The following is a 27622-nucleotide window of genomic DNA, read 5'->3' as shown; positions in this document are numbered from 1 at the left end:
TGAAGCATCGAAAATACATTTTGTCACGTGATTTCAGCAATTTGGATCGCGTGTCAAACTGCCAAACTGCTGAAATCGCGTGACATTTGCGATCGGAATCATTGATCGATTCACTGATTCATGGCCATTTGAATCTTTATTTGAGGAACACGGAAGAGAAGACAATGCTGAATAAAGTCGTATTTTTATTTATTTTTTTGGACCAAAATGTATTTCCGATGCTTCAAGAGATTCTAATCAACTAACTGATGTCACATATGGACTACTTTGAGGATCTTTTTATTCCCTTTCTGGACATGGACAGTATAGTGTCACTTAAATACGCTGTCGGACTAAATATAAAAATCTTAAACTGTGTTCTGAAGATGAACGGAGGTCTTACGGGTGTGGAACGACATTAGGGTGAGTCATTAATGACATCAATTTCATTTTTAGGTGAACTAACCCTTTAAGAGCAAGTAGCCAGCTGTTGTTTCATCACACAACTTTTGTCCCCATGGAGCTTCAAGTTTAGGCCAACTGTGTTTTTTAACACCCGGACTTATTAGTGACCAAAAAGCACAAATAATGTATTTATTAACATGACACCAGTCAAATCCTCTGTCATTAAATGCTATTAGTCATCCAGTGTAGGAAATGGCCCCAGGCCAGGATGTCTGTTGTTTATTTCATCATGTATTTTTCTTGTTTTGGAATAATTGGAGCCCTGAGCCTCTCCTATGTATACACACACATTTAGTGTAAAGAGAGTGACGTCGCATAAGGAAATTTATCGGGAGCTTGGTTTTATCGCCATGGTCGGGTATATATATAGACAGGCAACAACTTTCTCGGAGTAACAATCAAGATATTAAAGAGATCTCATTTGAGATTCTAATATCATATTAGTAACTTCAAGTTACCCTTCAAAAAATTCAGAATGCACTGTAATTAACAAGTCAGTAATAATGACATGAATTACCAAAAAAGCTAGAGAAAATTCAATAAACTTCTATATCTTTATCTGTCCGTCCACCAAGTAAATCTAGCAGCTCTCCATTTTGTACTATGTTTGCTGCCATTTTACAACACTGAGGTGAACAGACACAGACAATTGGGGTTAAAAAAGGATATCTTTCAAATAACAGGAGGGAGGACAGAGAAACAGACAGAGTGAGGGAAAAAACGACAGCAGACAGTGAAGGGTGGAAAGGGACAGGATAGGGCCAGACCCTTGGGGCTAGAGGAAAAAAAAGCTCGCTCAGAAAGATCAGAAGTGACAAGGTGAAGCAGAGCATGATGGGATACAACTCTGCCTGTGTGGTATTTTTGAGAAGAGGCTTATATAAGTGTTATGAATATAGCAAAAGATACATATAAATCTACAATACAAAGACAACATAGATGCAACAACTTTAACAGTACTTTTCTTAAAAACAAAGGCTACATTTTAAAATAACCAGTGGTGGAGTTTGAAATGACTTTAAAAAATAAATTAAAAAAAGGCAATGTTTTCTCTTATTTTGTACTGTTAACTTCCAGAATATGCGTGGTACATCACAGAAAAGAAGGAAATGACTTCACATAATTTATTACTGAGATTAGAAGGCTGTGCTGTAATGATATTCAGTCTATTTTTATTCTACTACTTCTCCACAATTTCCTGCAATTAATTCAGTACGAATTTCTAAACATAGGTAATAATGTCAGCCTTAGGATCTTTTTCCCCCCATAAACTTTATACTTTAAATTTAGGCTTGCGTTTAGGAAATTGTCATTTGAGTTGTAATTTGAGCTGAACTGACTACAATTTTCTTCACTGTTTGCAACCTCCATTCAAACAGAATTGAAATTTGGGCATTCTCAGTTTAATTAATCACAGGTTTGATAAATACGGACTGTATAAAAACCTTAATGTGTGTTCGGGCAAGCGCTAAACAGTTTATAATGTTATACAAGGGCAGAGGGGTGATTAAACAACATCAACAATGTGATTAGACTTGCAGCCAGGTGTGTGTGTGTGTGTGTGTGTGTGTGTGTGTGTGTGTGTGTGTGTGTGTGTGTGTGTGTGTGTGTGTGTGTGTGTGTGTGTGTGTGTGTGTGTGTGTGTGTGTGTGTGTGTGTGTGTGTGTGTGTGTGTGTGTGTGTGTGTGTGTTTATTAGGCCAAATTAGAGCAGCTTTTGTGTATGCATCAGCCAATAAGGGGTATTTAAAGTGTTAGTTCACGCAAAAATGAAAATTCTGTCATTAATTAATTACCCTCATGTCGTTCGACACTTGTAAGACCTCCGTTCATCTTCAGAACACAAATGAAGATATTTTTGTTGAAATCCGATGGCTCAGAAAGGTCTTGATTGACACCAATGTCTTTCCTCTCTCAAGACCCATAAAGGCAATAAAGACGTTTTTTAAAGTCGATTTCACTACAGTGATTCTACAATCATTTTTTGAAGTGATGAGAATTGATTTTCTGATTAAAAAAAACACCTAAATAACGACTTTTATAGTGATGGGCCGATTTCAAAACAACGCTCTGATCCATTATGAATCAATGTATCGATTCTTTTATTTCGGCTCACCAAAGTCACGTGACTTCTGTATCATTCTGACTCATGAATCGATACACTGATTCGTAATGGTTCAAAACTTTGTTTTGAAATCGGTCCATCACCATATAAGTCGTTTTTAAGGTTTTTTTTGCGCAGAAAAACTATTCTCGTCGTTTCATAAAATGATTGTGGCTTTGTAACAATGTCTTTAGTGCCTTTTATGGGTGTTGAGAGAGGAAAGACATTGGTGTCAATCAAGGCCTTTCTGAGCCATCGGATTTCAACAAAAATATCTTCATTTGTGTTTTGAAGATGAACGGAGATTTTACGGGTATTGAACATCATCAGGGTGAGGAATTAGTTGCAGAATTTTCATTTTTGGGTGAACTAACCCTTTAATTATATCTCTATTTTTACATTTATCACATTATCTAACAAAAAAATAGCACTGAAAAATGTAATCTATTAATGAATGTCCATTTTTCACACTGTACATTATATCTTTGTGATGCCTGTTATTCACTAAGCATTGGGTTTCTTAATGAATTTAGAAGAATATAGAATTTCAGTATGGACCATTTAGCAATCATTTGTCATTGTACTTACATGGTAGTACTGGGTACTTTAAGGAACGTCTACCATGGTATTATGTTCTGATACTTTTTGATTAATTTTTTTGTTAGTGATAGCTCAGAATCACCGGTATAGAAAATTGCACACAGCCCATACAAAATGTTTTCCAGCAGGAGAATAAGCACGAGTACCTTTGAACCAGCAGAACATTGTGATTATCCGACTCTGTAAGGCATAAGAGATCAGATTTACACTTAGTTTGTCAACCCAAACTCAAAAAAGGCCTTTTTCTGAAATATTTTTGAAGCATTTTATGAAATTATGTTTCTATTTTACACATGAATGCTCTCTCAAGTTAAAAGAATACCCACCACACACATTCTGTATAAGCCATCAATCCTGCTGTCACCATAGCGATATGAGCACAGCAATAACAACCTGTCCAATGCAACAGCTCCAACAGTTTGCTAGTCTTTCCAGGCAATCACCTGTAGAGAAAGGAGGAGAACAGTCCCACCCGATAGAAAGTCTAATTAAACTTTCTGCAAGTTCACTCTGACTTCTCTAAACTTTGAGGTTTTGTACCTGCCTCATTCATTCGTTCTATTATTATTCCATCTGAGTGATTGACAATGGCAGTAATTACAGAGCAGGTACAATGGCAGCGACACCAGCTGTGCCGGAGTGGGCGGATCTTGCGTGCCCTGTTGCTAGAATAGAAGGAGGCTTATAGTTTGCTCGCTGTTCATCAGCACGTACCACGACCTACCACGGGCCTTCAAGACCGCCTGGGGTCATACCGACAAGAGAGATGCGATACTGACTGCACATGAACTGGTGAGCCAGGGAGAGTCTGTACGCAAGTGAGTCAGTAAATGAACAGAGGACTGAGTAAACCGAAGCGAGAGATTAGGAGGGATGGATGGGAGGATGTTTAAACAGCTAAACACACCTCACAAGCACATTTGTTCAGAGCATGCTGCAGTTGAAGGCTTCCCGTAGTCACACCTCATTCTCCACCTTCCTCGCACACTAAATTAGACACTCGCACACTGGAGTTTTCATCTTTCTCATTCTCACTCCATCTCTCACATCCTGACCTGTTATTCGCCTTCTATCTATATCCCCCATTAGTGGAGTTGTGAAAAACACTGTGTTTTTGAGCAAATCTTTTAAGTTTACTTTGATGCAGTGATTTTCCATTGCAAAGTGTTTGACTGCTTTGGTGGCTTCAGAAGACTTTGAAACGAATATGCCCCTACACTCAACAAAGTCAGTGTTTTGATTGTGAACGAGATGAGAATTGCATTCATGAACGAACAGAATGAACTGGACTATTTAATGATTAAACAAAAAGAGAAATGTTGTTCATTCAGTTCCAGATGTGAGTCTTTCCATTTAAACAATGGGTGCGTTTACATGCACGTTCTTAAGCCGATTATGCCTAATAAGCCGACAATGAACATGATTCGTTTTATCGGAGTAAGGTCATAAATGGCGTAAGCATAAACCGGTCGGGACAGGTAGTTTTTTTTGCCTCTTACCTCGATTTTGCATGGCATGTAAACGCATTAACCTGCTTTCTGTCGGCTTATTGAAGTGAGCATGTGTGATAGGTGACAGAAATGCAAACTTAGAGCAGATTTAAACGTATCCACACAGAGCGAGCTAGCGTTTTGCATGAAATAAGGACATGTATCACAAATGCAGACTCTTTTAAGACCCGGAAATTTGTAAAGATGTGTTCTCATATCATGCAGCAGAAGAGGTTAAGTCAAAACGCTTTATCTGTATCTGCATTAGAGAATAATCGTAAATCTCCCGCTGACAGCACTGTGATTTAACATCACTGACGTAACATTTGAAAAACTCAAGAGTCAGATATGGACATTATTATTTTTGACGACACTACAAGGAAATAACCCGGTTTATTAATAAAGTCATGTAAGCGCGGTTTACTTGAATTGTCAGTTTACTGGTTTCTCATATAAATGGGGAAAACTGGTTATTTCAATAAGCTGATATTTTTGAGTTATCAGCTTACTGGTGTGCATGTGAACGCACCCATTGTTTGGCTGGTGAGCTTCGACCGTAAACCGCTACTGGTAGATGTCGTAACTACACAATTAATGTGCAACAGATTCCAGATAGCATGAGTAACCCTCTCGCATCTTTTAATGTTTAGCTTCTGCCTGGCTGCCACATCCAGCTATGAGTCGAAGGGAGGCTCTGGTGGGGAACCCTGCGCCCAGCGCGGCGCCTGAGGTATTGGGCAACAGCACAGAGGCAGCAGGGCCCGGTCCCCGCGAGACCAAAGATGAGATGTTCTCCAAAGTCAAAGACAAGTTCATGAATGAACTGCACAAAATCCCACGTGAGTAAACTTTTCACATCACTCAAAGGTCTTCATTTGGTGTGTTGTATTCATTTTACATCATTTTGACATTAAAAATTAAACCCTGAATGGCATTGATTGAGACCCAGCATTGCTAGCAAGTTTGGTCAGGTCCATTTTTTATTATTTTGTTTCTTTTTTTTTTAACTTTCATTGTTCAGCCAGTACTGAAAAATAATGAGATTGAGAAACAGGCGGCCACAAAACATGTTCCTTCTCATTCTAATTGTAAATAAGCAAGTAAATGAGTTTTGTTATTTGCATGCCTTTGTTTCTCTAAGTGCCCTATGCCTCAGTCCACAACACGCTGCGGGTCTCACTATGAATCATGGAGCTGAATTCAGGCATCGTAGCAAACCATCAACCAATTCACTGTATGTTTAGTCATATTTTCAAGTAAACATGCTGAAACATCTGCAATTGTTTGTGTGTGGGTGTTTCTTTAGCTAGGTGCGTCAATGTCAATTAGATACTTGGGTATCAAGGTCACATTATAACTTAAATAATGTCTTGAGCTGAAATATGATGCCATACCAAAGCAAATAGTTTAACTATAAACACACACGTGACCAAAGCACTTTCAAACAAGGTTATTATAGTTGAAAAAAATCCATAACAAAGCCAAAAACTTTGTTTGTTAACTCATTTACATAATTTATTTACATTTGACAACCACCACTGTATAGTGCTAAAGTAACTCATATATGTAGCAGAGGTGAGGGCAGTGCCCGGATCTGAGATGTATTTGTGTCATATCCTACACCTACAGTACCTTACTATAGGTGTCTTGTGATTTTGCCCATCTCTCTATCCCTCATACTCGCTTTCACACATGCAACTTCTCGCTCTCACTTTCTCTCACACTCTCGCACACTTTCAATTCCACCCTTGCTTTCGCACTTGGAGACACATTCACCACATTAATTATCACTTTGCCTTCCTGCAGACAACTGTAAAATAAAGGGTTGCCGCATTTGACTCAGACAGATATGCCCCTTCTGAGATTCAGCCAGAAAAAGACACTCCATTACTGTCTTAAATTACTGTTTTAGCCGCCTCCCTCCATCACACACCCGTCTCTGTGCCAACGGGTGCCAGGGCTGATGAATGTCTTGGGAGAAGGGTGCTGTATTGACCGGGGCGTCCAGGATCCCTGACGGACCTGCATTAGTGATGAATGGGCGAGTCCAGATGCAGAATACTTGAGCTGTTCCTCACCAATATAATCCACTGCATGGTGCAGGTGCTCCCTGTAAAATTAAGACCCATGGACCTGTCACAATCTGCCGTCTAGCATGGCAAAAACAGAGGGACACGGACAGATGCTGCGTATTGATGGAAAAATATATGCTTCACTCTAACTCTTCTGCCTTTCTGTCATAGCACTATGTAGACAAACACTGTTTAAGATCTCTATGCCACAGCTGAGTGCTTCTCAAGCACTTTTGGTTTTTTTAAAAGTAGATTTCTTAACAAACTTTTCACTGGTTTAGTGCTGCGACCCCCCCCCCCCCCCCAGGTGGAATTGGGGGTGGTGGTGGGGGGGGGGGGCACTACCTCTTCAGTGTTATGCAATACCCCACTATGAAATTATTTGTGGCTAATTTAAGCCGTTATATGGTGCAGTTAAAGAATCGAGTATTTCATAAAAATATTTCTGAATTAATTGTTTCTAGTGGAGAAACATGTTTCTGTAAGCTTGAAAGATTGACTAAGTTTGTGAAAAGGCTGCCAGTGCCAGGTAAACATAAAGCAATACAATAAATCTACTTCATAACCACCAAAACAACATGCGGCACAACGAGGTGTGACATGCAAATTGAAGCCATTATAATCAGTGATGCTGTCTACACTACGACAGTAAACTGATTCCCCTTTCTATTTCTGATGTACTCCAAGCGCTCGTGTAACTTTTGACACAAAGGACAAATGGATCTGCAAAGAAAATGTGACAAGGAATATCTTACCCTTATATTCACCAGTACACTGGAGGGTAATGAAGAGAGACCACTGTTGACCCGTCAAGAAAGACGACTTTGTCTCCTGTAGAATTCAACCAATCCAATGACGACTTTGACCATTTTGTGTGCCTTATGTATGAGACGTTCAGCCAACAGTCTGTAGGCATGAGGTCCGAGGCTGAGACCATGGGCTTGAAAATATTTTTCTCTAAAAAAAGGGTCTCGTTGAAAGCTTGGGAACCACAGCATAGTTATTTAATTTGCTTATAATAAATGTCCAAAGCTGGACATACATGCGGCATGATAGATTATTTCTGTTTTTGTACTTTTCTGAAAGTAATGATCTGTTGCTTTGAATAGAATTTGGTAATAAAAATGCATTTTCCTTATGCTAAGTTAAAAAGATTTTTTTTTGCATATGACAAAAATACAAATTTCTAGAAAGTGACACAATAAAAATATAAAATAATTGATTATTTCTTTATAATAATAAAAAAAACTTTATTAGGAGGAAAATTGTTGGTTGTGAGGGTAATTACTCCACATTTGTTAGACAGCCAAAACATTTTTTTTTTTTTTCATTTTCAGACTGAACATCTTACATAATAATAATAATTATTATTATTGCTTTTATAATGGATTTGAACATTTTAATAATGAAAGTCTGGGTCTGCAACAAGGATACATGAAAGTCTATACATGAAAGGCATTTGTAATGATTATTCAAAACATGTCAAAAATATTAAATGAAAATATGTAACAATAATTATTTTAGATCAGTTTGAACAAAAATCAAAAATGCCTGAAGTGAAAGACAAACCCAGTTACTCCCTGATACTTCAGTAAATGTAAATGAACGGACTGTTTGTTTTTCTACCGATTTGTTCGAAGTCTCAGATGGTGACACATATTCAAAAAGGTTTATCCATAACCTGTGATAACTAACATTCCCTCAACCCTCACGGTCACACAACATCACATCCGTTCTACGGAACCCGTCACAAACGGTCCTGCGTGTAGAATCACTCCGACAGGTAGCTCTCAGTACGCCACACTCATTTTGTCATGGCTCTCTTCGAGAACGTTAAAGCTTTGGGGCCGGTTGACAGGTTCAACAGTTTGAACCCGACCATCTTGGCTCGGGAAAGGTCTCTGCACTGCTGCGGTTACACAGCTTTGTTGACTCGGAGCAACAAAAGACAATGACTGTAACGCAACAGCTCTGGTTTTTCTCCCAACGCTCCACTGCTCAAGCTCAAGGCGTCTGTTTTCGATGATAATTAACCTCACCGCACAGAGACAGTTTGAGTTTTATTCAGCTCCGCCACAATTACTATGAATAATGAACACACGCCATCCAGCCTCCGAAACACTCTTGCACGCTGGGTACTCTTATGCCCAACACAATGCCGCTTGATCTCAGCAAATTTTTTGGAGGTTCTATTAAACACCATAATCAATGTTCTTTTCTTACTTGGTAATATGCAAACTTAACTGGGAACATGTGCTTTGAACATGCACTACAAATGAATGGGGTACAATTTTATAAATTGCCATTATTATAAGACATTTACATGTATTTGCATTTTAATTTGATCACAACCATTAAAAGCTTTGTCCGTCTTGTGAATTGTAACATTGTACACTGATTGGCTCTGTTTCAAACCCTAGTGTGCTGCCTAGGAACGAAAGCATTTTTAGGCATTTTTCAAATCAACATTTCCCTCAGTTCATACCAATGCATTATGAGTGAATGTTAAAGGGGTCATATAACGTTACACACACTTTTACAAGCGGATTGTATGAAATGTGTTATGGCAGTGCCTGTACACAACCATCCTATAATGATAAAAATGCATCCAGTGTTTTTCCTTGTCTCACATCAAGCCGTCTAACCGCGTGACGCCACACGGTCGTACGCCCCTCCCACAACTGTTGATTGACAGCAGCGTTTCAACACAGACCCGCCCTGAGCGAGCTTCCATCATAGTCCGCCGTTGTTGATACACTGGAGCAGAATGGCGTCTAAGCGATTGTGGTGTCCTGTTCTTGGGTGTAATAACGAACACGGCAGTCTTTTTGATGTTCCTAAATTCGAACTGCTGAAGACGCAGTAGCTGAGTTTTGTTTTCGAAGGGAACATTCCACCGATCAACGTCAATGCTTTCATCTTTGTGCGAACCGCGCAAATCATTTCTCACCAGACTGCTTTATAAACGGGGGTCAGTATAAAGCAGGTTTTGTTAAGAAGCTACTCCTGAAAAAAAGATCAGTACCAACTATTCGTGTTCCTGCTGCACCTCCAGAAGAAGCGCGTGTAACGTTTCACACGCTTGCACGCTTCACAATGAATGCTGCTAAAGTTTGCGGGGTAAGTTAAATTACGCCATGCTTTCTATGTATGACGTTCTCAATATAATTCATAATCCCATGTTTATAATGAACAACGCGTTATAGTTATTGTGTTATTACAAACTATCTACGCTGGTGATAAAGTTAACGTGGTAACATTACACTAGGTTTACACTCTTAGAAGAAAAGGTTCTATATAGAACTTTAAAGGTTCTATCGCCGCTATGTATTTGAAACCCCTAAAAGGTTCACTGCAAAAAAGGATTTTCTTATTTAGTATTTTTGTCTTGTTTTTAGTCCAAACATCAAAAAATTCTTAAAACAAGAAGTATTTACTAGACAAGCAAAAGAAATTGTCTTGTTTTGGGAAAAAATAACTTAAAATTACGAGAGTTTTTAAAATAAGCACAATATTCTGCCAGTGGGGTAAGATAATAATGGGGCAAAATAATCATAAAACAACATTATTTTACTTACCCCATTGGTAGATTATTTGGCTTATTTTAGGCAAAAAGTCTCTTAATTTGTTGTTATTTTTTCCGAAAACAAGACAATTTTTACTTGTCTAGTAATTGTTTCTTAATGTAAGAATTTTTAGATATTTAGACTAGAGGCAAGACAAAAATACTAAATAAGAAATGTATTTTTTGCAGTGTTCTTGTCATTATAGAACCTTTCTCTCTAGGTACATATATACCTATTTGATTATAGATTAAAGGGGCGGGGTGAGCAAAGCTCATTATCATTTAAAGTTGTATGCACTGAAATGACTTGGTGAAAACAGAGCTGTTTTTGACCAGGTAAAATGATTGTTTACTTACAATACTAAGGAGAATTTTTAATTAAAGTCTATTACAAATTTTTCATTTAGACACTAAAGAATCATATTAACTTGCACAAAAGGCATTATATGACCCCTTTAAGAATATCATTACATCACAATTTGCAAATTATTTTATCCAAACCTACTTACAGTAAATGTTTAACATATACATTTTATCAGTATGTATGTACTTCCTAGGATCTTATGACCATGGCTGCTCTACTGTCATGCTTTACTAGTCGAGCTACAGAAATGCTAAGACATGACAAGTTATGAGATTCAATGTATGTTTATGAAGTGTGATGTGAATTAGTTGTTTAGCAGGACTGTGTTGTTTGCCAGTGTGTAGAAAGCCTCAGTCATAGTCAGCAACAGGAGGCGAACTGGAGCTAGGTGCCAAACGCATCACAGCCAACAGCCTGGCAGATGGAGCAGTTAGCCCTCCCATTCTGCTGACCTTCGACCTAATCCTATCTCCCTTTCTTCCCCTCTCCCTGCTGCCCCCAAGACCGCCCCAGATGACATCTGAAGGTTACCAGGCTTGTCAACCCTGCTCCTCGAAATTGAATTATGTAAACAAACAAAAATAAATCCCCAGCCTCTCCGTCTGCCTGCTTCACATTATAAAGCCTTTTGGAGGAAGAGATAATCTCATTTAAAACAAGTTAAAACTGCATTAGTAGTAAACAAACATTAGAAAAGACACATTTTGCCCCTGCAGTGTAAGAGAAGCTACGAGACATTTAGAGACATTTGTATTACAAAAGATTTGTGTCTCAAATTAAAGCTGTTCTTACATTTATCAAATAACCCTACATTTTTTTACCACAGTTTACACAAACATTTTAAGCAGCACAACTCTTTTCAACACTTATAAATGCTTCTTGAGCAGCAAATTGAAATTATTAGAATGATTTCTGAAGGATCATGTGACCCTGAAGACTGGAGTTTAAAAAAAAATCAGCGTTGCCATCACATGAATAAATTCCATTTATTACCAAATATATGTTTTACTGTATCTATGATCGATTAAATTCAGCTTAGAGACATCTGTAAAAACTTAATACATATATATAATACATATATATATATATATATATATATATATATATATATATATATTATTGACCCTAAAATGTTGAATGGTAGCGTACAAATGAGTAAATAGAGGGAATGTTCATTGGGTGAACAAAATGTGACAAAACGTAGTTGCACCCATAGACCATGACGTCACCCATAGGATTCTGAAGAGCAGTTTTTAAGCATAAATTAGGGTCGAGCTGGCCGTCGCCATTTTGTCAGCACGTCATCGCACGTAACTCCCGGATAACTGACAATGGGCAAAGAGGCGGGATGTGGGCGAAGCTGAGGTGACGCGATGACTAACAGACAGCTGACTAATGGCTATCCCGTCACTCAAAGTGGCCACGCTCTTAATTATGTAGAACTTAAAGGCTTTATATAATGTAAACGTATAAGTTATTTTAAAAAAATGCACCCCCTCATAGTTGTCATGAAGGGCAAAATTAGCTGTTTAGACCAAAACCACAATTTATACCAGGCTGTAAACATGTTTTTTTCTGCTGTAAAGATGGGCATTTTAACATGGGGCTCAATGTGATTCTGCTCCCTTCTGGAGCCTGTCCCTAGTGGCCAGTCGATGAATTGCAGTTTAAGTCACTTACGTATTGCCTTCAAGAGAGGCCGCAGGAGGTTGCAGCTTGGTAGCAAAGAAGTGAGATGCTGTCTTCCTAGACTGAAACCTGTAGTAAAGTTTGTTTCTTTCAGTTAGTTATTCCCCTCTGTCTCACTAAACACATTTCCTTGACAAATGGGATGACAGACATCTGATTAGCAGTCAGCAGATGAGAAAGGACAAATGAGATGGAGAATGAGGGTTTTCGTTTGTTTGTTGTCCCTCATAGCTGTCGTCCCTGATATTTTGAGCACCACAATCAATGTTATTATCAGTTTTCAATCAGAGTCTGATCATTGGTGTCCCTCGCCATCCGAACGCGTCGTACATCACAGACCAAATAACGGCTACGTCTGTAATAACAAAAGATATGATATGATCTGATCTGAATGCTGTTGACAGAGGATATGAGAGGGTGGATATTAATCTGCTCGCAATATCACATGAACTGTTATCACTCTTGTCTTTCTTTTTCCCTTCAAATATTTTCTTATGTGAGCCTCGTGGTTTGTTTTTGAGGGTCAGTGAATCATACGGTATGGCTTGACTATTCAGCGATGGTACAAAAACTTGAAGAAGTTCACACTTTTTGGCCTCTGCCAAACCCAACAAACAAACAAAAATGTGGAATCAGTTATCCTACTAGCGGCCACTCGCCTACTTTAAAAAAAATCTGTCACGACTAGGTGAATATTACAGTACCTAATTAATATTCATGAACCAGGCTCCTTTTTCAGATTGTTCCTTCACCTATGAAACTTTACTAAATGGATATTGAAATTGCCGCCCATCTGCTGGACTGTAACGTAACCACATGGCATGATAAATTACTTCCAAGTAATTTTCCTTAATGCAGGGAGTATATTTGGAAGTGCAACATGGTTGTCTTTCTCTCATGCTGTATAACATGCTCTAGTACCAGGGTTAATTGACCAACGGTGTGCTGTCAAAACACATTAGTTTGGGTTGCCAGTGTGTGCTGAATTACACCGATGGATCATTTTCCCCCCACTTGGCCCGTGCGCTCACTAGCGCTCACAATCATGACGCACTCTCAATCAAATCACGCCTGTTAAGACATCAAGTTTCTCATTCCGATTTGGTGTGTTAACAAGTGTGAGAGTGGGTAACTCGACCCTGCGGCATGCCGCCTGGGGATACTAGATCATGTTACTGTTAGCTTCGTGTTAGCAGGCAACACAACCTCGCTGGTCGGAGACTCTCACATTTCATTCTGATCAGACAAATAGCGGGATAATGAACCCTGGGCTGCCTAAAGAGATTCCCAGCATGGTGCCACAACTGCCGATGACCAGTTTACATTTGTGACCCTGGACCACAAAACCATAAGTTACACGGGTATATTTTTGGCAATAGCCAATAATACAATGTATGGGTCAACATTATCTATTTTTCTTTTATGCCAAAAAATCATTAGGATATTATGTAAAGATCATGTTTGTTGAAAACATTTTGTAAATATCCTATCGTAAATATGTAATAATTTGTATTATTTGTTGTTTTCATTTGGACAACTATAAAGGCAATTTTCTCAATATTATTTTTTTTTGTACCCTCAGATTCCAGATTTTCAAATAGTTGTATCTCAGCCAAATAATTGTCCTAACAAACCATACATCAATGGAAGGCTTATTTTTTCAGATAATGCTTAAATCTCAATGTCCAAAAATTGACTCTTATGACTCAATTTTGTGGTCCAGGGTCACATTAATTTTTGTTATCTATAAATGTGTTATCTTTTTTTTTTTAGCTTGGGTGAATGTTATGAAAACATGTCTAAGTTGCCCTACACCCTGCAAAAAATATATAAAACGATATCATCAAACTTAAACTTATTTATAATTAATTATGATAAATAAGCACAACTTTCAAAAATCTGATTTTTAAAAAATCTGATTGCCTACATAAATACTTCACTGTTTACATATTATAATATATATAATGAGAATTTAATAATATAATCAACCTTTATCCGCTTCAGCTCTGCAGCATATTTTTAATGATTATGATTACAATATCGGGTGGGGCGCAGAGTTGAATGGGTTAGGCATTATAATGAGAAATGTAAAGTAATTGTACTTAATTGTCCTAAAAATGATGCTAGAGTGCAAAATATAATTAAATTGGTGTTTTTCTTTTTCTTTCAGGTCAAATATGAAATGGAAATGTTCTTGACAGGTTTTGAGAGATTCGCCCTGCAAAAATTATGCAAACTTTATTTGCATAATAAAAAATCTTAATATCCCTAGCTGCAGACTAGATATCAAATTCTGTCTAAAAGTTTTGGTATGTGGCTAAAGAATTCTGCAAGGATAAAGTACAATCGTGTACATGCAATACATCATATGCATGTTTTCCTGTGCCATGGTTATAAATGAAGTAGCCCATCTATTGCAGGCATGCAGTGCAAAGTATGCGATAAGATTCTTCTATAAATCTAAGATGCCAATCTCAGAGTCATTATTGTCTCGACTCCCTGGCATGGCTTCCTAGAGCAGCTTGGTGAGATTTTTGGTGTGAGCCCAGTCTGATGCTGTATACTTTTGTTACGGAAAAGGTGGGGAGCGAATGAGTGCACTCAGGATCTTATTCACATACCTGATTGGATGAGGTCGGGCCAGAAGGACTCTCACGTCCTTGAAAGCAGTAGCAAGATGGCAGACTTTCTTTGGCATCCACCTCTAGACGTGTCATTGTTCTAAGCCGTGTTTGGTTTTGAATTGTGCACCACAGCTCTGCTGAATTGGAATAATGTTCCTCTCCGATTGGCTGTGCAGTCACGGAGTCCAGCTACAGAACCTCATTTTGTGCTTCCTCCCAAGAGTTTGTGTGTGCATGTGCATGGCAGAACGAGAGATAGCTGCTTGAAGTTGAAGAGCACATGCTTGCTCTGCAATCCCAAAGGACAATAGACACTTACACAATTGAGTTAATTAGAAAATGTTTCTATTGCTTTCTGGGTCTCTGGTTCTTTTAATTAAGAAACACAAAAGTGTCTTTCAGAATAGGACATTTGCTAGATGAAGAAGATAAGCACTCTGATTTATTGCATTGGACGGCTAAACATTAGACTTATTTGCATCTATTAGTGCTCAGCCAATGTAATTTCACATCTAAACAACTAAGCTTGATATGAGAAGTATTTTATTTGGGGGGTTTTTTTTCTACCGTGATAAAAGTAATCGAATTGCTACAGCAGACTGTGTGATTAAAAATACAGCTAATGTACTCATAGCAGTCAATTTACTCAGACTCAAGCTGTGTTTGTTGTATTAAACATCATTTTTTTCATAAGCTTTCATTAAAAAGTGTCAGAATTGCTCAGTGTCTGCCGGAGCACTAAATGGTTCTCATCATCAACCTTTGCAGACCTTTAATATAAGCTTGCCGCTGTCATGCGAGATTCTGTCCCTTCGCAGTACCTCGTGCTACTTGGACCCAAGAGGTTTTTAATCTTATTTTCACAGTATCTTCACCTAGATAATGAAAACATCCAGTTACATATGAATCATGTTTAATTGTATGATTTACACAGCTTGAATATACAATATTTTAATTGTATCAACCATTTATTTTTAACATAAGAGTTATTTTAGCTGTTCTTTCGGCTTTTTAATGCTGCAAACTGTTCATTCTTATAATATTATTTTAATCGATTATCGTATTTAAAAACACTAGCTTGTAGCACAAATATTTTTACTGCATACTGCACTTTTTTATTAGTTTTTTATCAGTTATTTATAGTTAACAATGGATCAAATTGTGCACAAAAAAGTACTTTTGTGTTGCAAAATAAGGTGGATATAATACACCAATATTGTCATTTACACTTTATTGCCAAAAGTTTTGGGACACCTGCCTTTCCATGTATTGTATATGAATTTTAATGACACCCCATTCTTAATCTGTAGGGTTTCATTTGGAGATGACCCATCCTCCTGCATCTTTAACAGCTTCATCTCTTCTGTGAAGGCTTTCCTCAAATTTTTGGAGTGTGCTTATGGACATTTTTGACCATTCTTCTAGAAGTGCATTTGTGAGGTCAGGCTCTGATGTTGAACGAGAAGGCCTGACTCGCAATCTCTGCTCTGCTCTATTGAGTCAGTCAGGAGACACTTGGTAACTTGCACACTGAGTGCCTTAGCATGCGCTGACCCCGCATGTGATTTTACGTGTCCTACCGCTTCGTGGCTGAGTTAATGTTTTTCCCAATTGCTTACACTTTGTTTTAACAATACTAACGGCTTGCAGACACTACTAACAGGAATATTTAGTAGTGAGGAAATTTCATGAATGGACTTATTGCACAGGTGGTAACCTATCACGATACCACGCTTGAACTCACTGAGATCCTGAGAGCATTATTAATTCATTATTCTTTGACTTATTTGACTTATTTCAGCTTAAAAGTGAAAGTTTGTAATCCATTGTGTAAATCTTTGTGTCTACATTGTTGTGTTGCATCATTCACACATATCTTGGCGAAATCTGCGACTTGTGGAATGACAGATTTCCCAAGTTGGAAATCTGATTTCACATGGCATTCAATAAGATATTGAAGGAAATGCAGAAATATAATCTTGCATGACTTAGCTGTTGAGACAAATCTAATAATGATAGTACTCAAAGAGAAGAGATGAGCACCGGCTGGTCTAAACCCAGGATGACTAGTCCCAAGTGGCAGGGCTTGTGCTAGAGAAGACTTAGAAATGAATGGGGCTCTTTATTTCTCAAGTGGACTGATATTCAGGTCAGTGGTGGAGAAAAGAGCGTGGGCTGGAGAGCATGTTTTTACAGGTATGAATCAGGGGTCTGATGCTAGACAGGTGCAATTATGGTCTAAACCACAAGCTTTCAAAGAAGATGGGGCAACTGACCAATAAGACTAGCCTTTAAGATAGCTGACAGATTCTCCTCTGTTTGGAAAGGGTTGAAATGACAGGGTTTTGGGAAAAAAGCTTTTTGAAAGCCAGGTGAGAGTTTTTGTTGTGGTTTGTTCATTTTTTTCATGTTCTTTTTTTGTTTCGTTTACAAGTTGCACACTATGTCAAAATATTATGTTAAACAAGCAAAACACATTTACTCAGCTGCTCGAGATATTGAACCAATCAATGGTTTTAAAGTAGCAATATTTTGGCATATCTGAAATAAGTGTACTAGAGCATTAGGGATCCCAGTTAACTGCTCTTAGTTTAAATTACAATATCTGGGGAGGTATCAGATATCTGTCCATAAGCTAAGCTTTGTATTGTTGTATATTTTTTGTTGTTTTTTGTTTAGTTTCTTTTGTTTCGATTGAATGTACTGAAGCAGTCCAGTGAAGGGTGTTATGCTATGAAGGAAAAAACAAAGGAAAAAAGCAGAGGATTGTCACCTCCATTACCCCACAGCGAAGTCGAGGCCGTGGGCTGATGATCCCAAAGTTACTTTAGACTATCACTCACTGTTTTTCCTCAGAGGAGAGTGCTTATCGATTTTGTCAACAGCCAATTGATTTTTCTTTCGCTCTCTCTCACACACACACACTTTTTATCTTCCCTGTTCTCTCTCCCTTAAGACTTGGGTTTGGGAAATGTGTCCTGTGGTAGCAATTCTAACACTCCTGGGAGATGCAGCATTTATTTTAATGATTCTCTACTGCCAAATCAAATATAGTCTTCAAACCATGATAAGAGAAACAAAAGATTCAAGTTTATGAATCAATATGATGAAGAGTTAGATTCAGGATATTAGACGTGTTCTAAATGCCAACTGTTCTCGACTGTTCTCGTTTAATTTGAAATATAAAATGGATGAATCTCATAAAAAAAACAAATCACATTTTATCCAAAATGCAAAGAAAAGATAAATATGTCACCTCTTTATCTCTCGTTAATACATTTCATATAAAGCCTATTTTAGATATCCACTATAATTTCTTTTTCCTTTTTTCCAATTTTGCAGTGAAATATATCGACAGGTTTCAAAATATGTACCATAACATGAGTGCCTGCATGTTTCCCAGATGATGAATATAAGATGTCTTTCATTCACTAGAGACTGCCATTATTATTACAGTCCTTGACCCGGCGTTGTCCCAAAGCGAATCAAGCCCATTCAAACCTGGAGTGGAAAAATCGGCTTCTTTTCTGGAAAAATCTGCTTCCCTGAAAGTTGCCATTCGGTCGCCAGGTGTTTGTTGTGTTGTGCGGAAAGGCCGTAATTACTGTATGAGTCTCTGAATGCAGGATTCTTCCACCACATCTGTCTACCAATTATTCCCAGCAAATGTCGGTTTCGGGGAGGAAGCTTCTATTGAGTCTCGAAAACTGACATTCTTGTATCTAGTGCTCGCGCTCTGTTGACGCATGCAGTTTTAGCCCTGCTGTATAGAGGCGTCGCTCTTTCTCTTGGCAGGAGGCTGTTAATCTTGTCGAAAAGCTGAGAAGCTCAATTGTCCTCCCCTGACAGCGCACGCTGGAGTTCGGGAGCTGTATTTATAAAGTCATGACCAGAAGAGGAAATACTATTTTAGGTCCGTCAGTATGCTGTATGGATGTAAATTGCTCACAAATAGTTTTTTTAGAGGCTAAGCAATTTGGTCAGTGTGCATAAATTCTTGTTCATTACGTACAAATCTTATTAAACTACATCGTTTTTTCAGAGTATACTTTCCGTTAATTTAGTTCCACGCTGTCCATGACAATCAAATAAATGATGTGAGTGCTTTAACAATGTTAGTCTCAAATCATCCAACAGCTCCTGTTTTCAGCTAAATTGGCTGATTACTCTCACTAAAGCGTTGCAACATCTCTGTCCGAGCGGCGATCGTTAATCCTGTGTGGCCGGCAGACATGAAGGACTCTAGCAATTGATCAAAGAGTGTCAACCAACAGACTCAAACTTTTCCCTTCTAGCATGTTCCCTGTCTTTGTTGCTCTGGTAAGATATTGAACCGTAAAGAAACATGGCTATTTGGAACCAGGTCGGCTTAGTCCAGTCATGCAAGTACAGCTTTTGTTTACATAAATGATGAAAGTTAAATAAAGAAATAGTTCACCTCACATTTAAAATTATGTGAAGTTCTTTTCGTTAGAAACCCATATGTTTTTTTTAATATTTTGAGTAGAATTAAAAACAAAACATATAATTTACGTCTGTGCCGGTTTTTATGTGTTCACAGAGGCACTACACAGCATCCGATAGTGCAAAAGTGCCAATATTTGAAGAAATGCTGATTTATTCTCACAAAATTCTCAGCAAAATATTTCATCATTCAGAATATAATTCATATTCATTTCCCACTGAATTATGCAACCTGAAGAGCTGAAAGAGTGTTCCGATCGCGCTCTGTCTCTCCTGTTACTGGTTTGCGACTCATCCAGTGCTCATTCAGCCTAGAGCTGTCAATCATCTTACATGACCATAATTCCTGCCCTTCTGGATGACGCTGTCCTGTACAGTTTCTAGTTCTGAGCTCCTTGAAAAAAACAAACCCAGAAACATTTCTACACATGAAACAAGAAGCTAATAAACACATGATTACAATAGTATATTGGTTGTGTGATTTTCATATCAATAAAGGGTGTTTACATTATAAATGCTAAGCAGATGTAGCGATTAGCTGCATATAAAAGGCTATACATAACACATTTCAGCATAATTATATGACTAACATCCATATTAGATCATTGAGTGAGAACAATGAATTAGTGGAGTTCGTCTCGCCAGACAATAGACTGCAAGTGCAAGTGTTTACAGGGAAATAAAACATTTTATTAATCCCTTATCAGCCTTCTCTAAAAACTCAGATGAGATTGTCTTACAAAATGTTTTGCTAAATTCTTAGTTTCAGAGATGTCATCTTTATGATTACATATGAATTAAGCATGGGCAGACTTGTGGCTTCAGCTTCATTGAGTTTCTACATCTCACAGAATTTTATACATTTAAAAAAATGTTTGTGCTTCTACAGTATATCTCAATATTAATTACAGTCCAAGTAATTTTGAGTCTTATACTGTTAGCTTCCAAGTGTTGGCTTTCTAAATGTATGTTGGTAATGTGTCATTTCAGAATGACTTTTGACCAGCAACCTTTTTATTTTAGGTTTATAATTTATGCCCCAATTGCCAAAATCGGGGTGTGCAGTAAGGGGTTAAATTTTGGTCTATTCCTAAACAAAAAAAACCTATTGAATGGCTTCAGAAGATTTGAAGTGTAGTGAATATGTACAATAAGCTTTCTCTGTTTTTGTCTGCACAGTGCCATCATGGGCCATAGTCGCCATCGCATTCGTTGCTGTTGTACTAGTTGTTTCCTGCTGCTTCTGCATCTGCAAAAAGTGGATATTCAAGAAGAAGAACAAGAAAAAGGGCAAAGACAAGGGCAAGAATGCCATCAACATGAAGGACGTCACAGACGGTGTCAAAACCGAGGTAAAAACATTTTGTTACTACTTTCGGATTAGCCTTGTTCTTTAGTCATCAGCAGTTGCATGAAATAATTATTTCCCCAAAGTATTATTGTATTAATGCATGATGCCAATTAAGAATATCCATAAGACAACTCAATCTAGACCGAGTCATCTTTTGATGATGTTGTTTCACAGCTGACTTTAATTGCAGGACTGCAAACCTGGGCATGTTAACGGTTCATTAAAGTATTGAGTTTTTTTTCTTTCTGTTTTTCTTGCATTTAGCTTAATTCACAGTTTTTGTAATGCTGCATATGGTTAACTGTTTTATGAAGTGGTATCAACCCAGAGAAATGACAGTAGATAATGAAAACACAATAGGAGAAAGAATATTAATGCAGCTCGCTTTTTCCTACACACACACAAATTATATGGAACACTGGCACTTTAACCCTAGTTAGCATGCTAATTGCATTAACAAGCTCGCAATAGTACACTTCTAACAGAATAATTGACAAAGTCAGCTTAATTCACGGTGTAAGGACACTGGCTTTGAGATCATGCCAAGACCACTCAGATCCCAAATTAGAGACATTGATTTTCGAGCACAAAGCACAGTGAAGAGGAACAGACAGAGATAATTAACAACACTCTTTAAAAAACCCAGTATGCCATTCCAGAATGTCACAGCTTATCAACGTCAAACCACATGCGAAACACTTGTTGGTAAAAAGCAGATATACAATAGCTGCTATATGATGTTAACACACCAACATTGTGTATTAGTACATTCAAATTCCCTTGATATACATAGTAATAAATATTTTGAAACAACCCTGCTGAATACAACAACTTAAACCCACCTAAGTTGGTTTGCTGGTCTCCCAGTCTGGCCAAGCTGGTTAGGCTGGTCTCTTTGATGGTTTTAGACCAGCTGAAGACCATCTTAGCCAGGTTGGACTACCAGCTAAGCCAAACAAACCAACTTAAGCTGATTTAACCTGTTGTTTTTAGCAGGGAAACACCCATATATAGTAACTAATACCTGTGCTAATTGGCTAAATATTAAAGGTCAATGTATCTTCACTCTTATTTAGCCAATTAGCACAGATATTAGAACGATACACACTAATCCAGCACAATATGCCAGTGGACAATGTCCTGCACAACATACATCTTTGTTGTATTGTAAGCAGAAGGAGCTTTGAGCTTCTCAGCAGTCATTTCTCCTGGTGTGCCCAGAATCATGTGGTCGCCTTTGTGTGTGGTTGTTTTAATTTGTGTCTCTTCCTTCCATGTCCTCCTTATCTATGTTTTGTCTGATGACTTTACGGGATTGCCACTGGCGGTAGGTTCCCAATTGCTGTTGGATCTTCTATAGCCTGCTGCAATGACTTTTGATAGCCTCTTGAAAACAGGTTTACTCTAGTAGAGTAACATATATGTAACTATGCATACAGTACATGTATATCTACAATATATATGTGTGTAAGTCTACATATACACATATATATAAAGAGAAAAAAATGCACTTGGGTACGCTTCAGCAAGGTTGAACCACATTGATTTCTAATTGTAAACATGCTTCTGATTTGAGGTTCAAAAAAATGGAAATTACTTGAGTGAAATGACTCATTTAAAACAAAGTTAAATGGCTGAGAAAACTGTCAAAGTACGATTGCTAGAGTGCTAGCGATGCGTTCGGCTTGTTTGACTGCCCTTGGCAAAATTATCAGTACTCATCTGATCCACTTAAACCTAAAATTGAAAAATGTCCTGAAGGAGAACAGCACCCATCTCATTAGCAGGACAAATTTGTTCAAGAAGCAATTTTCAGACACGATGACCAGACTGATCTTTAATTGGCTGACATGTTTTTGAAACATCATATTTGCCATTCAGATGGAAAGGGTATCAATAAAGGACACTCACAGCTGCAAAAATACCAACTAGTGTTAATCATTTTACAGTTCCAAAACATAATAATTTAAGGGGATATTTCAGCCAAAAATTAAAAATACGTCTTAATTTACTCACCATGATGTGGTTCAGACTTTCTTTTCTTTCCTGGAACAGAAAATGAGATGTTTAACAGAATGTCCAGCTGATGTTTTCCATACAATGAAAGTGAATGGTGACCACATAATATGTCAAGCAAGATTTTCAAAAAAAAAAAAAAAAAAGTTTCTTCTTACTAGTCTTATCTCCATCCACTTTCACTATTGCAGACCCTGCTAAACATCTCCTTTTGTGTTCTGCTATCATACGGGTTTGGAGCAACAACACAAGGGGGTGTATAAATTATTTCTGGATTGAACTATGCCTTTAAATTTAACAAGCACCTCAAAAAGCTTGTTGAATTGAAGTGCACAAGTGCTTGCGAGACTAGTCTGGTCCTCAGAAGAATATAACACAGTCATGAAATCAATTTTGTTCAGCCTTTTGCTTTCACACTTGTAACCGAACAACTAATAAGACAGGCCCTGTACACATTATGATCCCTCCCACCAACACCTTCTGCTGGCATGATGCTTACAGCTTCCATGAGCGTGGTGGTTATCACCAATATCTAAGGGTCATGACAACGCCACTATGTGTTGAAGATCACGTCACAGAGAATGAGGGTCACTATACGAGCACTCTTCTTGAGAACGTGAATGCCCTGCATGCTTTACTGATGAGCAAGACTGCCCTTTCAGAAGGCAACTATTTCACAGTGAATGAACTGAGAGCTGAGTTTGCCTCGACAATCGCATGCTTTCCAGCGACGACAAACCTCCCTCGACATCTCCTTAACACACCGTCTTAGGCTCAGGCTAGCTAGGGAGCTGCTGCCACACCATCCACAACATTTCCCCACTGATTTGTTGATGCCAGAGATTGTTCTGCCTGAAATAACATAAAGGACAATGTATTGTACAATGTATTTCTTAAGAACATCTGTCTGCTCATCTTGCCTAGGGTTGGGGGGTCATTTTGTGTCACAGTATCGCTATCTGTAACACGATATATGCATGTTTGTTGCCCTTTTTTCTTTTCTTAAAATGTTTTAAACATTACATAACCATCAATGTACGTTTTTCAATAATTGTATTTATTTATTGATGGATGCGCAATGCATAAGAAGATTGCAAATAATTTAAAGATTAAATACATAGATAACAAATAAATTGTTAGACTGGTATCTATTTAGAAACAACCTTTCATAATCTATCTAGTAAACATAACTGTGTTTAACTATAATATATACAAACGCAGCTCAATGTACATCAAAATGCAAATACAATATACGAATATTTAATGTAACATTATTAATAATAATGCAATAATAAAGCCCTTTATGAACTTAATCTTACATGTGTAATGGAAACAATGCCCTCCAGTCCTCTGAAGAGTCTAAAGGGTAAAACGTTATAAACATGATGATGATAATGGATGAGCCACGTTCAAATCCATTGTAAAGTAGCGGTATGCAGTAGCATATATGCGTAGTCGATATATTACCATACCCCCCAGCCCTAGCTTTGCCCCTCCCACCAACCTAAACTGCTTGCACTCATTCAGTTCATCTTCTTGCAACTCTTTCCACGATAGCAGACCATAGGAGAGAAAGGGGTTCACAGCCCAAGTCTAGTGCATCACTGAGCATGTCATGGTCTTAATTGCTGTGGTGTTTTAGTGCTTGCTCCCCCCCTAATAGAGGTGCGGTTGAAGAGCAGGCTGGTCCAGGGCTGGCCCGGCGCTCTGGCGAGGGCAATCGGGCAGCGCCAGCGTTGGGCCAACAGGACTGACTGTTAGTGGGTGTCTCCTTCAGGCCTTGAAGGATGAGGATGATGCAGAAACAGGGCTGACGGATACAGAGAAAGAGGTGGAGCCTAAGGAAGAAGAGAAACTTGGCAAATTACAGTACTCCATGGATTACAATTTCACAGAGAATACGGTAAGGGGCCGTCTCCGAATCATCGTCACTGTGTGTGGTGTTTAGTGAGGTCTTCTTCGTAAGTACAGCGTGTTTGTCCGTCAAAATGTAACCAGCTCCATTCAAATAATGCCCATTCCTCTAAGGTTATTCAGTGTGTCACTGTCACGTAATTCAATGCTCGCTATAAGCTGTGTGTTTAAAAAATACATACTGAAAACACAGAGATAGAGTGAACTTTAGACAATATGAATCACTTTTCAGAGTCGCTTTTATTGCTGAGCTCTATTATTAAGTGTTATCTCTGAAAGCCAGAGGAATTCAGACTTAGCACTTAAGAAATAATGCCCATCATCCTGTAAACTCACCAAATGCTGTGAATGTCAAGGGCACATCACAGCAGCTAGATTTGTGTTTGAATCGGCTTTCTTCCACACTGACTGAATGAGGTTGCTGGCTTGTCTTCAACTCCAAAGCTAAGCCGAAATTCACTGGGCACGTCTTACAAGCTGTTGAGCTTGAAAGCTAAGTGACTTCCAGAATGAATGTGCTTCATTTTGTCAGATCTTTGGTGATAGATAATTGAAGCTGTGCATATAGTCTCGCATCGAGACAGAGCTGAAAAAAGCAACAACCCTGAAAAAGCCATATTATCCACCATCGCATACATACAAATTACAGCTTTTATAAGCACTGCCACCACAGGAGACTTTTCATTGTATGGTGTCAATGTATGTGTAGTGGTGAAATGACAAAATGACTGCAAATGACTGGTAATGCGTTCATTTTATGGCACAACAGTTTTAAGAACAAGAATGATATGTTAAAGCTGCTTTTCTTCTATTCTTTTGGAATATAACAAAAAAAAGATTACAAATAGCTAGTAAAGTATACTGAAGCCTTCATAGGAGTTATAAAAAATAAGATGATAAAATGTAGCATGAACACAAAGGACTAAATTCACTAAACAAATGCGCCAATTTTGTATGTGGTTTTTCAGCATAAAAGGCATGCTATTAATGTCTGTGGAAGGTAAAACATTGCAGACAGCATATACAAATAAATGAAGCCATCAGAAGGCACAATTCATTCTTACTGAATTCCCCCATCGTGTTGAGATAGTTAACCCAAAATGAAAATTCTGTCATTAAAAGACAACTCCGGTGAAAAATGAACCTAGGGGTAATTAACAGATGGTTATCGAGTAGATTGTTCTCTGGGATGCGTTTTCATGAAAATCGAATGTATAGAGTTCGAGCCACGAACGCTGCACTAACTGAGCTGATCGATATTCATTTTGTGAAATCTAATTACATGGAAATGCATGAATTATATCTGTTTATTAAAATATATGGTTGACTTACTACAAGGGAAGATGATGTCCCAAATGAGATTCCAAATCACAGTTTATCACTTAGCACAGCGTTCGTGGCTCGACTTGTCGAGACTGTTTTCCAAGATGGCGCCTGTCTGTAAACGTGTAATGTACTGTCTTTATAAAGTATCTTCTTATTAAACAGTTTGTACACTTACAAAGTTCTCAATGCTTCGGTTTGCATGTAGGGACCTCATTATGCTACTGTGTTAGTGTGAGCCTATTTTGAGCCTTGTTAGTGGTATTAACTAGCGGTTTAATTTTACCTATCCTATGCCAATACACTAGCATTATAAGCTAATCTGTTTTTAGAGATAAAACTCTTTATATTCAGTTTCCTGAAAACACATCCCAGAGAACGATCTACCCGGTAACCATGTGTTAATTACCCCTAAGTTCTTCTGTTTTTAATGAAGTTGTCCTTTAATTACTCAATGTCATCCCAAATCTATAAGACCTTTGTTCATATTCGTAACACGAAGGTATTTTTGATGAAATCCGAGCGCTCTCAGGCCCTCCCATAGACAGCTATTGAATTAACACTTTCAAGGTCCAGAAAGGTAGGAAAAACATCAAATTCAGTGCAGTGCTCTCAATGCTGTTTATGTGAGCACCATGACACATGCGCGAGAGCTGCGCTGTATTTACAACGTAAACAGTGTAGGAGACTGGCACAGGCCACAACTAAATTGTTCAATAAAGTCGTTATTTTTGTTTGTTTTTGCACACAAAAAGTATTCTTGTCGCTTCACATTCAATTAAATAGTCACATGGACTATTTTAACATACTTGCCAACTGGACCTTGAAAGTGTTCATTTAATAGCTGTCTGTGGAAGGGCTTGAGAGCTCTTGGATTTCATTAAAAAATATCTTAATATGTGTTCTGAAGATGAACAAAGGTCTTATGGGTTTGGAATGACATGAGGCTGAGTAATTAATTACAACATTTTCATTTTTGGGTGAACTAACCCTTTAATATTCAGCTTTAAAGCAGACCAAAAAGCAGGAGATGCCGAGAAAACCACATCAACCTGACCCAGATTCAACCTGTAAACCCACACACTCCAATAGACAGGCGCACTTGCATGTTTCTCCACCCTCTGTGCCGGCAGGAAATCTGCGTGCTTCTTTCCTGTCTGGCTTTAATTCAAGCCGAGTATCGCTTCAGGGAGACTCAGAGGTCTGGGTGATTTTTCTGCAACTCTTGCCCTTTCCAAAGGGGAAAGGTTTCAGGGAGCTCAACTAATCTCTGGGATTGTTTTAAAGGTAATCTGGACCTTTACGATGCAGCTGAGCAAAGCCAGAGGGTAAAAATAGAAAAGGACAAAACATGGCAGTAAAAAAGCCACGCAACACAATATCTCAGAATTCAGGGCAGCTCCTTGGGGAGACGGATAGACAGGGTGCAGATAAGGGTGATGTTATTAATGATGATAGAAAAAGAGTCCATACACGTTCACTGAGGTGAATCATTGCGATCACGGCCTGTTTCCTAATGCACCCCAGGTGTTTTAAAGACAAAAACCCCTCACTGTTAATGCTGAATAACAAACACCCCTAAAAAACAGTTTTTTTGAAAACT

General features: G+C 38.1%; 1 protein-coding gene across 5 annotated transcripts in view; it reads left to right on the top strand.

Annotated features, from left to right (window-relative positions):
* syt1a (synaptotagmin Ia) overlaps positions 1–27622 on the top strand; it is a 247678-nt gene that overhangs the window by 198626 nt on the left and 21430 nt on the right. For 3 of the 5 annotated variants that reach the window (XM_067428380.1, XM_067428379.1, XM_067428381.1), the window contains 3 exons: positions 5288–5476; positions 20595–20767; positions 24560–24685. In XM_067428380.1, the coding sequence (XP_067284481.1) occupies positions 5314–5476; positions 20595–20767; positions 24560–24685 (462 nt within the window). In that variant the 5' untranslated portion in view covers positions 5288–5313. Of the gene's footprint in view, positions 1–5287; positions 5477–20594; positions 20768–21705; positions 22094–24559; positions 24686–27622 lie in introns of those variants that run through there. The other 2 variants (XM_067428382.1, XM_067428383.1) reach the window with 2 other exon arrangements.

Source organism: Pseudorasbora parva, chromosome 20 (genome assembly GCF_024679245.1).
Source record: "Pseudorasbora parva isolate DD20220531a chromosome 20, ASM2467924v1, whole genome shotgun sequence".
NCBI classification, from domain to species: domain Eukaryota; kingdom Metazoa; phylum Chordata; class Actinopteri; order Cypriniformes; family Gobionidae; genus Pseudorasbora; species Pseudorasbora parva.
The sequence above is the reverse complement of the archived record's forward strand: the minus strand, read 5'-3'. Positions and strand labels throughout refer to the sequence as shown.